The 17,662-nt window shown below is 38.9% G+C and overlaps 1 protein-coding gene across 10 annotated transcripts in view; it reads left to right on the forward strand.

The window, feature by feature from the left end:
• Positions 1–17,662, forward strand: part of LOC134535010 (E3 ubiquitin-protein ligase RBBP6-like) — a 136,628-nt gene that overhangs the window by 34,764 nt on the left and 84,202 nt on the right. For all 10 annotated transcript variants that reach the window (XM_063373828.1, XM_063373835.1, XM_063373831.1 and 7 more), the window contains exon 14: positions 2,702–2,827. In XM_063373828.1, coding sequence (XP_063229898.1) covers positions 2,702–2,827 — 126 coding nt within the window. The remainder of the gene's footprint in view (positions 1–2,701; positions 2,828–17,662) is intronic.

A 17,662-nucleotide genomic window follows, 5' to 3' on the forward strand; every position in this document is an offset into this window, starting at 1 on the left:
GAAAGAAAAACTGCCGTATTTAATTTTTAAATTACGTAAGCGTAATACATAATAAAATACGTTTGAACCTAACCTACAAAATTGGTTTTATTTACATACACGTTATTACGGTAAAGTTATTAAAAGCATTACCTTTAATTTAGTCTTAATATTTTGTTTGGTAATGTTTAATAGTAGTGGTGCACCGATGCGGATACCGATGAATCGTAATCGGCGATTATGGGTACTTACCGATTAATCGTAATCGGCGATTATCTTAACGATTACTTTGCCGATTATCTACGTCCCTGCGTAATTAAGTAGGTTTTTACCGTGTAATATTTTGTCACACATTTTAGGACGAAATACGGTAATATTTGTATATATTACAAAATTCATATAACTCCGTCATATCAAGATTAGAGATATTTCGTTAAGTTTAATAAATCTCATTGCCTCGAACAATAAAAAATGCATTTTTCCTACACGTTTATTTACGTTTCGTCTTTTGTTCTGTCTTTTGTTTAGTGGCCTTGTACATTACCTATAGCCAGAGACGTAAAATAGATGGCACGCAATCAAAATACCACAAGCAGTTGCAGTGTATTCTATGAGAATCGATCTTTTCGAGTAGATAGTAGCGGTTCAAAATCGTGGTCCCGATACCTTTCAGAGTTTATCACTGCGTTTTACAAACTCGTTATGGTCGTCTTCTTTGTCTTCGTCGTCTTTGGTAACATTATCCGTTGTTGTGTTATTTGTATGTGACGTGAAAAATGAAAAAGTATTTATAATTTTATACATTCAGTCAACATTAATAAAATCACATGTGCTACAATTGGTTTTGAGTCATTTTTATATAATTATAGTGAGATGGCGACTAGGGAGAAAAAAAGTGAAGTGTGGAAACATTTTTCTATAAACTCAAGTGAACAAAATATAGCAACATGTTTACATTGTTAAACGGTAATTTCTCGATGCAACCTTATGTGATAGTCGATAATAATGCTAGTTTTCCGCAACAAAAACTTACCCACTGTAAATTACAATTATTAGACTGTAGTTCAAGTTGTTTACAATAACAAATATAAATAGAAGTTAATTTAATTTACACTTTGCAATGACTTAATAGTGTATTTTATATATTTTTATACTGCTATTATAACTGTATTCTCGATTTTACCTAACTTTGTTATTAAATTCACATGGGAATAAAAAATTTTGTGTGCATTATTACACTTAAAAAAATTTGTTCATTATAATCGGTAACTGAATCGGTATCTGCCGATTCTTGCTCTCATAATCGGTAATCGAATCGGTAATCGGTAAAGTCATATCGGTGCACCACTATTTAATAGCATACTGAAATGTTGATTACTACGGCAAAATACAAAATTTACTTTTTAAGGAACAAAAGGGAATGGTGGTCATGCTGCCAGACCGAGTCTGCTTTGCGGTTCCGTTTCTTATTTCATTTCCAATAAACGACTGCGCAAGTCATGTGATTGTTAAATGGACTGGAATGTAAAGGAATGGATTGAACCATTGAAAACGTAGAACAATTCACGCCCTTGTATTACGTAAAACTACGTGAATGTGTGTGTTCTAACCCGTTGAAAAGGCAGAATAAATAGTATGTTCATCCCATTTCCTTTTCCACCTTTGTTTCACTCAGTCGTAAGACGTCACGAGTAATGAATCCCGCCAAAGCCTCCCTAGTATCAATTTCTTTGTTTTCATTACAGTACCAGAGTTTCCCGTTTACGCGAGCTACTCTGCGGGTATGAATAAATAACGTGACGCCTATAAAATGTTATTAGGAATATGAGAATAATTTCCTAATACTGCTTTATCTCTAACTGCGGCGTAACCAAGTGGAAAAAAAAGTGTTGCGGGAATATAACAGTTTAACAGAAGTAAACTTTGTTGTCAAATTAAACTTTGATTTTACGGTAAAATGGAAGATGTGGACACATCAGTGTGGCAGTATTACACAAAAAGTGGCGATAAGTCAACGGGAACCACAATTAACATGTTAGCTACTAGACTTTTACCTAACTGAGTGAATGTTTATTTATAATTTAGTGTAGGCTTACATAACATGTGGTGCTTGTCAGTTGTGCACAGGCAACTAAATTGACATTCTATATGATAAACAACAGTTTTATGTACAGAACAATATATTTTGAAATTGATATCTAGAGTAAATCTTGATTTTTTTAAAAATTTCTCATTCTCGTCTCATTTCTCGCGAGAAAAATATTTTCATTCTTGAAAATTTCTCGAGGCCTAAATCTTATTCTCGCACAACCCTACAAATTTGACATTCATTATCACTGGAATACATTTGAGGGGTGCAAAATTATAATGGGTTTTGGCTTTAATGCATGTATTCTTAGTGTTAAAATACTGATATGTTTTATAATTATATAATTTGATTACAATTCAGATAATTTGACACACTTGGTACCTGAAAACATGTTTTTTTTTTATATAAAAACAAATTGAAAGCAGAGCATGACATAAGAATCACTTGCAACTCTGGCAGATCTTCATTCTACCGTATAATTTCTTACTTCTAAGGTCCTGACTCATTATTTAATCAGTATGTATCTCGTTATTTGTTTGAAGTATGAAAGTGTTTTCCCACGTCATCAGTGCGGCAGGGAAACTGCTGGGTGCTGCCACAGCGCTGATGGGGGGATGTTTCTGGGTGTCGCAGCTGTGGCGTCTGCCAAGCCGGCCCACGGGGACGGCCCAGTGAGCCACATCGAGCCGGTGACGAGCCGCGTGAGCGTGCCCACGACTCTGTCCTCGCAGGTCGCCACGCAGCTGGTGAAGGTGCCAGGTACGGCGGCTCTGTGAAACCTACCAAGAGTGGTATTAGAACTGGACAAAACTGGTACACGGGAGGTGGAGCTTATATTTTTTTCCGCTAAGCTCGCATCTATTGGCTGGCTGCTGATGGAAGGTCACGAGTCTGGGTGGAGCGTTGAGTGAGTTATACTGCGCATCTCAGAGAACAGAGCGAGCGAGCCGGCGGCTACGCCGCGCCGTAACAACAGCAGGCCGAGTATGGTGCGTTATTGACGATAAATTTTCATCCATTTGCGGCTTTTTTTTTTTTTAAATTTTTTACTGTGACGCAATGTGTATTTGTTATAAACGCTGCAGGTTGCAACTGTATTTATAATTTGAAGAGGCAAATAATCTCCTTGAACAGCCAAAAAAGCAAGCAGAAGAAAATTTCAGATTTTTTTGTTAGGAAGTAATCAGAAAAACATTTTGGCTTTCATTCTTTTTTTATTTTTTTCAAATGTGGTAAATTAATAATTGATTAAATACTAAATTAAAATTTGTTGTTAGTGTGTTTGTACCTGCATTATAGTATGTGCTATTAAACAAAAGGAAAAAAATACTAAATAATGTAAGCAGTACTCCTTTTTATACTTTTTCCTTTATTTACACTTTCCCGCTTTTTACACTTTTTTACTTTGTCCCCATGAAAAGTGCAAATAAGGGGTTTTGCTGTATTTAATAAACAATCCATGTATACTAGGATTAGATTAATATGCATAATAACAGCCAATTAAATCCAAAAGAGTTATACAAAAATGACATTTAAAAAAATTCATATGTGCAAACTATAGAAAACACAGTGTTAAAGCAGAGTACTTTACAATCTTTTATACTTCAAAACACATTTCACTTAGTAATTATAAGTTTTCCTGAGAGAGGCTGTGGCGATGATCAGAAAGAACAGTGTTATACTTTGGAAAAAAACCTTTCGCTGTCTGCATTTGCACATGGAAGCCAGATGGACTTAAGTGTACCTTTTGCAAATTCTGAATGGTTTAAAGACAGTCCCATTAAAACTGACACAATATTTACAGCCACATGCTTAGCCGACTTTATAGGTGTTTGTCAATGGAATCTTTTCTTCCCCATGAAACTTTACAGTTGCAAAATTTGCACATCACTGTGCTATTGTCAGTACAATAAAACCCATGTTTCTGATACTGATATGCTCGGTCTCGAGCACTCAAAGTATTATTCGGCATTTTCAAACTCTAGACAGAAATATGTTGCAACATACTACATACAGGCTGTTACGAAAACAATCAACTAAACTTGGCGCGCGAATAAATATCAGCAGTGGAATGCCACTACGTTGGGAATGCTGTCGCGGTTCGTGACATCAAACAACAGATGCTGGCTGCATGATAGTCACGCATGCCCGCACACTCCCAGTCTCGCTGCGCAGACTAATTTCGTACCTGCAAAATCATTATTTGCTTATTCTCTTGCTATTTACGAAGTTACACAAAATAAACAACTAGGGTAAGATAAATTTGCTAGCCGCTAACATATGTGTTTAGCTTTACACAAAACAAAACTTCTCACAGTCTGGGAAATGTATGATCTTCGTTAAGGAAGCTAACCTGGACAAACCAGGTTGGTTTTGTTTACATTTTACCGTATATGACGCAACTTGCATAAATACAAGATATTAGGTTATTCTTTTGCTTTGATATAATATTTTATACACTTGTCGCAAAATACAATAAATGCGTTCTCATATCCGGCCAAATGTGCACAGTACTTAGAATTCGGCATCATATTATTTTTATTTTTCGTAGAGTGCAAAAGTTTGAGTTTGCTTGCATTCAATAAATACGGTATTGGCATAATGGAGTGGAGGAACACGATGTAGCCACTTGAACAAACCCCGGCGCACAAATGAGAAGAAACTTAGTGCGAAGTATACCCGAGATCAATTTTGAGCATCAAAACCATACACGAACACGGCTTATGTAAAAACACAAGACTTGTGTTTACCATTGAACGGTACCGCTCCCTTGTTCTAAAGTTGAATCCATGCTTCCACCGGAGGACCATGCAGGTAATTGCGACTGATATAAGTCCACAGAATTGTCCATACACACGTCACCGCACCAGTCCTACATCCCACAACACGTATTGTGTGCACGGCACACCCATTGTTCCCGGTAATATTCAACCAACCACCGAAGTTACTCCAAAATTCCGCACATAACGAACTCTCTAAAACCACGAACCGAACAGTCGGATAATGGCGCCTGGTAACGGTATTCTTCCACAGTCAGTGTCACCAACATCTCAAAGTTAAATTACTTACTAACATAATTTATAGACTAGTTTATACAAAACATACCGCCCACCAAAATTATACAAATTTTCAGTCAACTCTTGAGCCTACAACCTTAATGACATTATATACACCCATCAGATACACGGCACAATTCACTCAGCAGGAAGGTGACATAGCTTCACCACTGGCCTCTTGAGCAAACCATGGGCAGTTTTTATGTCAGCTACTCTAGAAACTCCATCCTTTCCTGGATAGAGAGTCAGAACGCGACCAAGTTGCCATTGAAGCGGTGGAAGATTGTTTTCCTTTACTACTACAAGGTCTCCTACTTTGAGGACTGTGCCCCTGGTTTTCCACTTCACTCGTAGCTGGAGGGTGTTCAGATACTCCTTGGACCACCGCAGCCAGAAATGTTGAATAGACTGCTGAAGAAGTTGATACCGGTCCAGTCTCTTCATTGAAAGGTCTGTCAGATTTGCAGATGGTGGAGCCAACAATGTTTCCCCAATCATGAAATGGGCAGGAGTCAACACATCAAGATCATTAGGATCGGATGAGATCTCGCACAGTGGGCGAGAGTTCAAGATTGCCTCAATTTGGACAAACAACGTTGTCAGCTCTTCAAAGGTTAAACTTTGCTGACCAACAACTCTCTTCAGGTAGTGTTTGGCAGCCTTCACACCAGCTTCCCAAATCTCCCCAAAGTGTGGTGCAGCAGGAGGGTTTAGGTGCCACTGAATACCCTTGTTTGCCAGCTGAGTAGCAACCTTATTTGAATTGGTTGGGTCTCCAAGAAATTGTTCCATTTCTGAAAGGTAGCGACGTGCGCCAAAGAAGTTTGTACCGCAATCGCTGTAGACATCCTTGCATAAACCCCTCATAGAAACAAATCTATAAAAAGCATTCAAAAATGCATTAGTAGACAATGAAGAAACTACCTCTAAGTGAACGGCCTTAGTAGCAAGGCAAACAAACAAGCACAAATATGCCTTGAGTATGCGGGCATTACGAAGTTGAGAGCTTTTGATTGAAAAGGGACCTCCAAAATCAACTGCGACACTCTGAAATGGTCGTGCTTCCCGCACCCTGTTAACAGGGAGACTGCCCATGATGGGCTGAATGTAGGGATGGGACGAATCCACATTTTGGTCGAATCCGAATCCTTGTTCGAATCCTCAGTGTTTGTCATCGAATCTCGAATCCCAGTCCCACACTAAACTTCACCACATGTTATTAAAAAAAATCACACATTTTAAAAAATTACATAGGCCTATGTATTAAAAAAAATCACATGTGTATTTATATAATTATAAAATAAGTGCATAGTGTATACACCTGATATAAAATAGAGACAAATAACCTCAAAAACCACACACGTAAGTTTGCATCTGTCTAATTCTCTGTTAAATTAATCCTTCCTATGTTTTCAATAAAATACAGCGAAACCCCTTATTTACGTTACCGTTATTTACGTTTTCCCGTTATTTGCACTATATTCTTCAGGTCCCGTTTGGTTCCCATATAGTCCAATACAATACTTTCCCGCGAATTACGTCTCAAAAATCGAATCAATCCCGCTATTTACGTCACGTAACAACCATAAACAACCAGAAAATACCGTGGAGCTAGTAGGCAATGAACATTTTAAATAGCAAAATATACATATTTTATAACATGAAAAGTTGCTTTTATTTCTAAACATGTAATAATTTAAGCCTAGGCGTGTAAAAGTACGAGTAATTATAGCAAGAGACAATCTAAAATGCACGAGGGAAAAACGTAAACTCATGAATGTACAAACATGGCTGCTTGTAAGTTCTGTTACTGTATTTATGTCACAACTTAGCCGAAATACTGGTACGAGACATAAACTTCACAAGATAAAATGAGCGGTGTCTTGGTAACTGTTTTATACGTCTTTTATAATTTGGGAAGTATTGTACAGTTGACGCCATATTTTTTAAACTAACCATTTATTTCTGGGGATCGTAAATAATTAATTATTGGTATCAAGACATCATGATAAACGTAAACTTGAACATGTCACGGCAGCGAGAAAACTGGTGCGTATACCAATAAACTGGTATTAGAACTGGATAAAATTGGTACACGGGAGGTGGAGCTTATATTTTTTTCCGCTAAGCTCGCATCTATTGGTTGGCGGCTGATGGCGTCATGAGTCTGGGCGGAGCATAGAGTGCGCATGCGCCGCCGCGTCGTTACAGCAGCTGACCGAGTACAATGACCTTTCTCCGCGTTTGGCGCGCTATTGACGGTAAATATTCATCAATTTGCGGCCTTTTCTTAAAAAAATTTTTTACTGTGAGCAATGTGTATGTAGCCCGTATTTGTTATAAACCCTGCCGGTTGCAACTGTATTTATAATTTGGAGAGGCAAATAATCTCCTTGAACAGCTAAAAAAGCAAGCAGAAGAAAATTTCAAATTTATTTTTTAGGAAGTAATCAGAAAAACATTTTGGCTTTCATTCTTTATTTATTTTTGTCAAATGTGGTAAATTAATAATTGATTAAATACTAAAGTAAAATTTGTTGTTAGTGTGTTTGTACCTGCATTGTAGTATGTGCTATTAAACAAAAGGAAAAAAATTCTAAATAAGGTAAACTGTACTCCTTTTTATACTTTTCCCTTTATTTACACTTTCCCGCTTTTTACACTTTTTTACTTTGTCCCCATGAAAAGTGCAAATAAGGGGTTTTGCTGTACGTTTGTATAGCAGACACCATTTAAAAAAAGTTGTTTTTTTCTGCAATGTTATATTATTGAAAGTTGGAAATGATAGAGTAGTTATGCTAATTGACAAAATGCAGCATAGTTTATCTTATGTTTGTGCCATTACCATTACCTTTATAATATAGTTTAGGTATACCTACAATTTTCTAGAGCTGGACGAACCTCAGTTCTCTGGTTTCGAACCGAGCCGAACCGAACCTCATACAGAAATAATTGTTTTCAATTAAAATGAACCGATGACCAGCATTTTGGTCTTTAACTGAGTGGTGAGAAAGAAAGATTCTCCAGCCATATGTAAAATTAAAACATTATATAGCTTAGCTTATATATATACCAACTTTTAATTCGTGAAGAAGTTACATCTAAATTTCAAAAAGACTATATTCCTTTTTAAGTGTACACTAACCTTCATTTTAAAAAAAATATTATAAAGATGACGAACATTCAGCATAAGGCCACATAACATATTTTTGTGGTAGACATAACCTAACATTTTTAATAAGTAAAACTTTTTAATAGGACATCAAAAAAAGGCGAATGTGAATTAAGTTACCTATCTACATTACAAAACCCGCTGTCTGCAGTTGCTGTTTTCTTGGAAGAATGCTGCTCGTTAGAAGAAACTTTAGACGGTTTTTTTGGGGTGGTTCTGGGTCATCCGGGTCGTCATTATCTTTTCTCCATTTGGAAAACTTAAACGACGTTAGCCTGGTCATCGCAAATCACCTCAAGAACAATAATATTGTAAACGTAACGTAAAAAGTGTGGTTATAGAAATTTGCGTCGGAAAAAAGAAAACACGAGAAATAATGATGGCTGCCGCGACTACGCTAGTCAACTTAGTACCGTACTGTAACATTTACTGGACCAGTACTTTTAATACACAAGATTAAATTAATATTTTCATTACCTGACTGTTATAACCAAAAAGGCCAAAGAAAATAAATACATCCCAGTAATTTAAAATACGTAATTTACGTAATCATTTCCTACCGCATTTGTCTTGTGTTAACTTAATCACGTTAGTTTTGCCGAAATACGAGAGTTCTCGTACATGCGCTTTAGTTTAACGTATGGGGTACGCAATGTTTGGTGATTTTACAACACTTCTCGTATACGCACTATAGTTAAAGGTATAATATACAATACCTTTGGCATTTGTACGATAGTTTATATTACGTAGTACGACAAATGCATACAAAATTCTCTAAAGTAATCAAAAAACAAAGCGCGCCCATATGAAAAAATGCTATGCGAGTTATGCGACGATTAATAATTTTATTTTTATTTTGTCTGCGCTTGAAACTGTTGAGGCGACGATTATGCGATAAAAGTCGGAATATTACAAGTAATAGAATTTTGTTGAGCTGTTTTGTGAATGGTCTCAAATGGGGGTTAGAAAATTAGAAAAATGTATTTTTTTTTAAATGATTGTTCGGTTTTTCGAATATATTTTAAGAGGTTTCGAACCGAACCGAACGTAAGGGTTCGGTTCGGTTCTAAATTTTCAAACTTCGCCCAGCACTACAATTATCAATTACTACCTAAAACTCTTAAAAACCCACCTCGAATCCCACCTCGGATCCTACGAATCCTCGAATCCATAGGATTCGGTATATTCGACGAATCCAAGATTCGAAAATCCCATCCCTAGCTGAATGTGTTCAGCATTGAATCGCCAACACCTAAGGCATTTGTGAATTCTTGACTTCACTAACCTTCTTGCAGACAATATCCAAAATGTGCTACGAATCACTGCCAGTGTTGTTGCTAGACCACCATGAAGACATTGTTTGTGGTAATAGTCAACAATGAGATTCGTGACATGACCTTCCTTGGGCAGTAAGGTTGCATGTTTCTCATCGAAACTCATGGCTGAATGATGAAGTCGTCCTCTGACTCTCATGATGCCGTCCTTATCTAGGAATGGGTCAAGGGATCTGAGGTTGGAGGAACAGCTTCTGCCTTGAAGAAGTTTGTAGCTTTTCCGCATCTACTTTGTAGGTAGAGGCGACGTATTTCTTGATGGCTTGCAGTGATGAGCCGCCCCTTTCCTTGAGGCTCTTGATCGCAGAGGCCACCATTTCAGATGTGCGCGGGTGCGCGGGCTTGGCTCGTGGCTTCTTCGACGCAGCCTTGCCTTTCTTCGGGGAAGCTGCCTGTGATGGGGCAACAGCTGGTGCTGCAGTCGCTGCTGCGGTATCTGCCATGACGAGACTGATCCTACAGAATGCAAGAGCAAAGTGAAAATAAAATTTGGTCAGTTTTGAACGAATCTTGTTGAACTTGTTTAACAACAACCTTCCTTGCCAATTCCAGTTCGGCCGGTGTCAACGGACCCAATTCACGCTTCACCCTAGGGATCTTGAGGTTGGAAACAAAACGTAGGATGTACGCCACAACTCTCAGCAGTGTCAACCACGAAGAATACCTCTCCAGACAATCAAGTTTCAGTGAACTGACTTGTGTAGCCATTGATATTACTTCTGGCACCCTTGTTTCGCGTTGTACTCTGGAACATTCTGAAGGGTGGTGATGATAGCTGGCCATTCCTCCTCCCTGCGTGCAAGCCACCCTGGTCCTTGCCACCACAACTGATGACCAAGCAGCTCCTTAGGCATCAAGCCTCTTGATGCACAATCAGCTGGGTTGTCATGAGAAGATACGTGTCGCCAGCGTATGGGTATCTTGCACTCTTGGATTTGCGACACTCGATTAGCCACAAATGTCTTGAGACGATGGGGTGATGTTCGAATCCATGACAAAACGACTGTTGAATCACACCATGCAGTAACAGCTGAAATGGATATGTGTCTTGACAATACATTCTCAATAACCTTAAAAAGGTTCACCAGCAGATTGGCCCCAAGAAGCTCGAGACGTGGAAGTGTGATTGTCTTGAGTGGTGCTACTCTTGTCTTGGCAATTAATATGTTGATTGTGACCTCAGGCCCATTCCCCGACACCCTCAAATATACTACTGCAGAGTAGCCATTGATGGATGCATCACTGAAACCATGAAGCTCGAAAGTGGTGTTGCTATGGGTGCTCACATACCGAGGAATACGTAAACTTCCAAGAGAAGGAACCTGTACAATGAAGTCACGCCATGTCTTCTTCAAGTCTGACGGTAGGGGTTCGTCCCAATCAATGCCTAACAGCCATAGGTGTTGAAGGAGCAGTTTTACTTGGAAGACTACTGGAGCAATCCATCCCAAGGGATCATAAATCTGAGCAATGTTGGACAACATGCCTTGTTTGGTTATGGTTTCACTGAACTTGCTGAAATGGTAGGAAAATCTATCACTTGTTGCATCCCAGAACACTCCTAGAACCTTAATTACTTCACCACCATCTTCTTGGAATTTAAGTGGGCATTCTCGGTGATCCTCAGGAACTGCTTGCAACAATGCTTCATGATTGCTTGACCACTTCCTTAATTCAAACCCACCGAGTTTCAGCAGATCAATCAAATCATGTTGCAACTCAAGTGCAGTTGACACTGTTGAAGCACCTGTCAACACATCATCCACAAAAATATCTTCCATTAATACTTGTGATGCCTTAGGATATTTTTCCTTCTCTTCAAGTGCAAGCTGCTGTAAAGACCTCATGGCCAGAAATGGTGCAGCCGACACACCATAAGTGACAGTGTCCAGCTGAAATTCCTGAATAGGGTCATTTGAGTTCTCGCCATAGAATCACCTGGTACGGCTTATCTTCTGGATGCAGGTGGATCTGCCTATACATTTTACATATATCTGCAGTCAACACAACAGGATAAAGACGGAATTTGGTTATAATTTCCACCACATCATTTTGTAGCCGAGGTCCCTTTCTCAGTGTGTCATTTAATGAATTACCCGATGAAGTCGCCGCTGAAGCATCAAAAACAACTCTTAGTTTCGTGGTAGAGCTGGTTTCCTTCAGTACACAGTGATGAGGGATATAATACTTAGCGCCTTGCATATTTTCATCGCTCAAAGGATGCATGTGGCCAAGATCTTGATATTCTCTAAGGAAATTGCAGTACTCAGACTTCAGCCCTGGATTGCGTGCCAAGCGACGTTCTAGCTGCTGTAATCGGTTTACTGCTCTGGGGCGAGAAACACCCAGGTCTGGAGGAAAATCCTTGAATGGCAAGCGTACTGTAAACCGTCCATCAGCATCACGTGAATGTGTTTGAAGAAAATGCTCTTCACACTCACGGTCATCTGGATTACAATGCTTCATTGGGGGCAGTTCTTCACTCTCCCAGAATTGGCGAAGGACATCTGATAGGTTGTGAGTGGTTAGAGTCGATGTAAATAACGACACCACCAGATTAGCTGAATCATCAGAATTACTCTTGACATCTTGTGGGTTGTGGGTTCTGTGTGTGATCTTCCCCATCAAAACCCATCCAAAAATGGTGTGAAAAGCAGCAGGGTAGCCTGAAGGCATTGTATACCGCCCACCATCAAACACTTCCGGATAGACATCTGCTCCTAGAAGTAAGTCAACTGGTCCTGGAGTGTGAAATCCTGGGTCAGCCAACTGCAACTCTGTATACTGTTGGCACACTTGATGAGATACTCTAGCACATGGCATGCCAGACGTCAGGTTCTTTAGAATCAATGCATCAATTATCAACTGCGGTCCTTCCTGCTGACATGAAGAGAGAGTACAGGTCACAAGTCCCTTGTTGGCTTCAACAACCGACTGTCCTAATCCCAGCACTGAAATATGGGCCCTCCTCCGTTGTAAACCCAACTGCCTTACACAGCTCTTGGAAATGAATGATGATTGGGAACCAGAGTCAAGCAATGCACGCACTTGTAGGCCGTTTCCCCATGCATCCTGAATATGTACTAGTGCAGTACCAAGAATTACAGTGGGTGCTGGAATCCCTGAACTTGTCAACGATACCACATGAGAGCCATTTTCTGGACCCACATCACGCACAGGTCTATTAGCAATGGATGTGTTACCATTTACCTCACTGCTTCCTCGTATAACTCCACTTCCTTCAGTGTCTGAATTACCTTGCAGCTCACTAGACCCTTTATCACTTGAATGAAGTAATGATTGATGACGTCGATCACAATGAGTACACTTGAAGGTTGAAGTGCAGTCCCTGGCCTTATGGTGTTTCAGACAATTGAAGCAAAGGTTATGAACTCGCACCTTCTCACGTTTTTCAGGGTTTGATAGGCTGGCAAACACTGGGCATCTGTAAATTGTATGACTACTGTGACAAATGACACATTCTTGCTCCTGAGAATTTGAAAAAAATACTCTACGCATAGTTTGAGGTGCCCCTGGATGCATCTGTTTTCTGACAACATGCCGTGATGTAGAGCTAATCGATAACTCAGAGATGTCAGCTGCTACCAATGCCTTGCAGCGACTTTCCAGGAAATCAAGCAGTTGTTCAAAACTTGGCATTTTCACATCCTTGTGTGCTAACTCAAATTGGCACCGAGTGTCTGAATCCAACTTTGGCAACACAGTATTTAAGAGCACAAAACTCCACTCACTCACCAGGAATTTCAACACCTTCAAGGCACCAAGGTTTATCACATCAACTAGTTTCCTTAAAGCAAGCGGATTTGCAGTTAATGCTGGAAACCTTGTTATATTTTCCCAATGAGCAGTCGCTATTTTTCGCACATCCTGGTACCTATCTGTCAAGGTCTTCCATGCCAGCTCATAATTTTCTGTTGAGAGTGGCAGGTTTTTGATGAGATTAAATGGGTCTCCTGATAATGAGGTAAGTAAATATTGGTGTTTCTCCACGGCTGACAAGAATTTATTTTCATGCACCAATGCATTAAATAAGTCAAAGAAACTAGTCCACTGACTAGTTTCACCAGAAAACGTTGGTAGCTGTAGTTTAGGAAGTTTCACACAGCTGGACACAGGCCTTTGTTCTGCTCGAGAAACTTGAGAAGAGATAACAGGAGTAACAATTCTAGTGTAAATTTCCTGAATTCTGTAATATGCAATATCAAATTCTTCAATTTCGGCATCATAACTACTGGCACATTGGTCACTCACCTCACTTGACTTGGAAGCAAGCTGTATCTGTCCATCTTCAAATTCATCTCTAAGCTTACTAATATCCTGAAAATGAGCCTTGAATAATTCCACACGGCCTTTATCCTTCTCCACCTCATTAGCTAGTTTCACCAAACGGTTCATACGCCCCTTAACGAGCTGCAATCTTGCTTCTAATTGACTTCGAGACATCTTAAAGCAGGGAACAATCTTCACAATTGTTAAACGTAAAAAAAAATATCAAATGGTAAACGTAAACAAAAACACTAGATTCAATTACATCTGAATAGAATCAAAATCGATTTTCAATATCTTGATTATGTATTCAAGTTCGACATAAATACGTCATCAACCACACATTACGCTTAACCTCAACCGATCACCACACGTATTTATCAATACGCCCAACCAACTTTACGAACATATCCACAGGACGCAGACTGTATTTCTGTGCCGATTCGTTGTATATCCGGCCTGGAGGACCAATGTTTACCATCGAACGGTACCGCTCCCTTGTTCTGAAGTTGAATCCATGCTTCCACCGGAGGACCACGCAGGTAATTGCGACTGATATAAGTCCACGAAATTGTCCATACACACGTCACCGCACCAGTCCTACATCCCACAACACGTATTGTGTGCACGGCACACCCATTGTTCCCGGTAATCTTCAACCAACCACCGAAGTTACTCCAAAATTCCGCACATAACGAACTCTCTAAAACCACGAACCGAACAGTCAGAAAATGGCGCCTGGTAACGGTATTCTTCCACAGTCAGTGTCACCAACATCTCAAAGTTAAATTACTTACTAACATCATTTATAGACTAGTTTATACGAAACAACTTGGGTTAAAGGATACTTTAACCTTGCGTGAGTATTAGTGATCTGCAAATAATGGTACTTTTCAGGGATATATTCGCAAATATAGAAATGATGTGGGTTTTCGCAAATGTACTTACTTTTCGCGTTTTCATACAAAATTCGCGATCACGAAAAATTCCAGGCCCTAGGCATGACTCATGTTCGAGGACGTTCAGGTTCTATGTTGATGGGAGTAGCTAGTTTAGAATAAATTTATTAGCTTGAACCTTTTATCCGTATAACATCATGACTTTCAAGTCTTAGATTTTTACCTGTGTGAGCAAAACAAAATCATTTTCTCTCCATAGTCACATAATTTCCTAATGATGTGCCACCCAAAATTTTAGATTTTATTTGTATAAGCAAGAATTTGTTACTTCTATGTTAGATTCCGAGTGACCTCGTATCTTAAATGAAAGTTTAAATTTATTTTTTAAATTTTCAATAATGAAAATCTGCTCACCAAATGGCTGAGATACTTATTGTTTTATTTAAACATTTTCATTATTATTATTTATGAAATAGTAAAGTTTCTTTTAAAAAATTTGTGTCCAATAATACAAAATAATAGCATTTTGATGTAATGTGCATTTATTAGGGCTGTACGGGATAGGTAATTTTGGTTCGGGAAAAATTCGGGCGGGAAGCTATGATTTCCCTCGGGAAACGGGACGGGAACGGGAATTATTTAAAAGTGCAATATGTATCCAAGCAAATTTATTTATTTCAAAAATGGGCTATCAAAAACATATCATTTTAACTTTTAAAAGCCATAGTATTAAAATAAAAATTTAGAAAAATAAACAATACTATGAAATGCCTCCATTTTCGTTTATGAACACCAGTTCCTCTGTATGTTCTGAGGAAAGGGACATACGCTTGGGGGATATAATGTTCCCAGCAGAAGAAAACACACGTTCACTTGCTGTTTCTGTTGCAGGGATGCCTAAATACTGCATTGCAACTTTGCACACGTTAGGGAACGCATCTTTTCCTTTTTCTCTCCACCACTTGAGGGGATCATCACTTCTTTGTACAACAGGCATACTGAAATAGCAATCAGTTTCTGATGACATGATCTGGTTACTTGATTCGCTCTCAGCAAGTTCGTCAAAAACACTCCAGAGAGAAGTAGAACTCTGTGCCAACTCACTGGTACCTGCAGTTGTTACTGAAAGAAAAAGAAACACCACATTCTTACACAATGCTATAGTGGCTTTTGTATAAATAAAATAACTAGGCCTACAAATAAATTAAACAATACCTGGTTGTGCCGTTGCCTGTGTGATTTCTTTTACTTTTTTATCCAGGTGGTTACGTGCCAAAAGTTTTTCTTCCGTTGGAATTACAACAGCCTTAAACCTCGGGTCTACTAACATTGCAGTATAGTATGGCTCTTTTCGATCGTAGCATGGAAATCGTGCTTGGAGAGCCAGAAGTACCTCATTTGCAAACTCCCATCCCTGTTTTGCATTGGTGTTGATGTAGGCCTTCAGACAATTTTTTAGAGAAAAAATGACCGGAATGACCATTGATGCTGATGGTGAACGTTCACCACAAAGTTGGGTTGTAGCATCATACAATGGTTGCAATATATTAATGTAAGAGTCAATAAGGTTCCATTCACTCAACTGCAGATTGTCCATGTTCAGTGTTGGTAAGTGACGAGAAAGAGGTATCTTGTTGTCAAACAATCTCTTCAGCATTAAAAACTCTGAATTCCATCTTGTCTGACAGTCTTGAATCAAGTTTAGTACCGGCAGATCTAGTTCTTCTTGAATTCGATGCAACTGTTCAGTTGCTCGCGCACTGTGTTTGTATCGTCGAACAATCGAACATGACTTTTTCAGTACCTCTTTGATCTCACATGTTACTTTAACAGCATCTTGCAATACAAGCTGCAGTGTATATGCAAAGCACTGCAGCTGCGTAAACTTAAGTTTGCATAGTAAAAGTCCCAACTTAAGGTTTCGTCCATTATCACTCACAATGTAGATGTCCACTTTGTCCCCTGCATTTTCTAAGTCCCATTCATTGAAGCACTCTACTAGTTTCTCACTAATTGCTTCACCAGTGTGTCCACCAGGAAAGCTGTAACACCCTAAACAGTACTTCTTCATGTCGAAATGTTCAATAAAATGACATGTCAGCGACATGAATGCTTCGTTGCTAGCAGATGTCCACAAATCACAAGTGAATGATAAAGAAGCAATTTTGGATAAACTTATTGCATTGGCAATATGTTCAGACATTTTGCCTTTGTTTTGTTGTACAGTTCAGGTATTACTCTTCTTGAAAAAGTGTTACGAGATGGCACTGAATAAAGTGGTTGAGCTATTTTAAGGACTTTTTGAAATTTATGATTTTCCACTGTACTGTATGGCAACATAACATCAGCTATCCATTCCCCAATACAGTTTGTCAGTGAAATGGCCCTGTCATGTGTTGAAGGCCATTTGTAAGCTTCGTCTAAGCGAAGTTGCTTCTTTGTTGGTTCTAAAGTTTTTTCCCCAATATTTCCGCCTTTCCGTGTTGCTTCTATCTGTTAAAGTTCTTTTTTCAAATTTGGATGTTGCATCAGATGTCGAAGCAACCCAGATGTGCTACCAAAATTGGTTTTTAAAACCTTTTTGCATTGTTTACACTGTGCAGACACATTATCTGGCATTTTTTGGTAAAAAGACCAGATAGGAGTTTTTAATTTGGTGTGGCGACTTTCCATGATGAAATTCACGTACGTAAACACACACACCTTATGTAAACAACTTCACACTAAAATACTCGCCAACACAGATAATATCACAATGCGTTTAAAACCGGAGTAAAATACATTGAATATCTTGTTCTGTAAAGAAAGGAACCTGAATCTCTGGCGCTCGGCTTTGTGTGTGGAAC

This window comes from Bacillus rossius, chromosome 8 (assembly GCF_032445375.1).
Source record: "Bacillus rossius redtenbacheri isolate Brsri chromosome 8, Brsri_v3, whole genome shotgun sequence".
NCBI lineage: Eukaryota > Metazoa > Arthropoda > Insecta > Phasmatodea > Bacillidae > Bacillus > Bacillus rossius.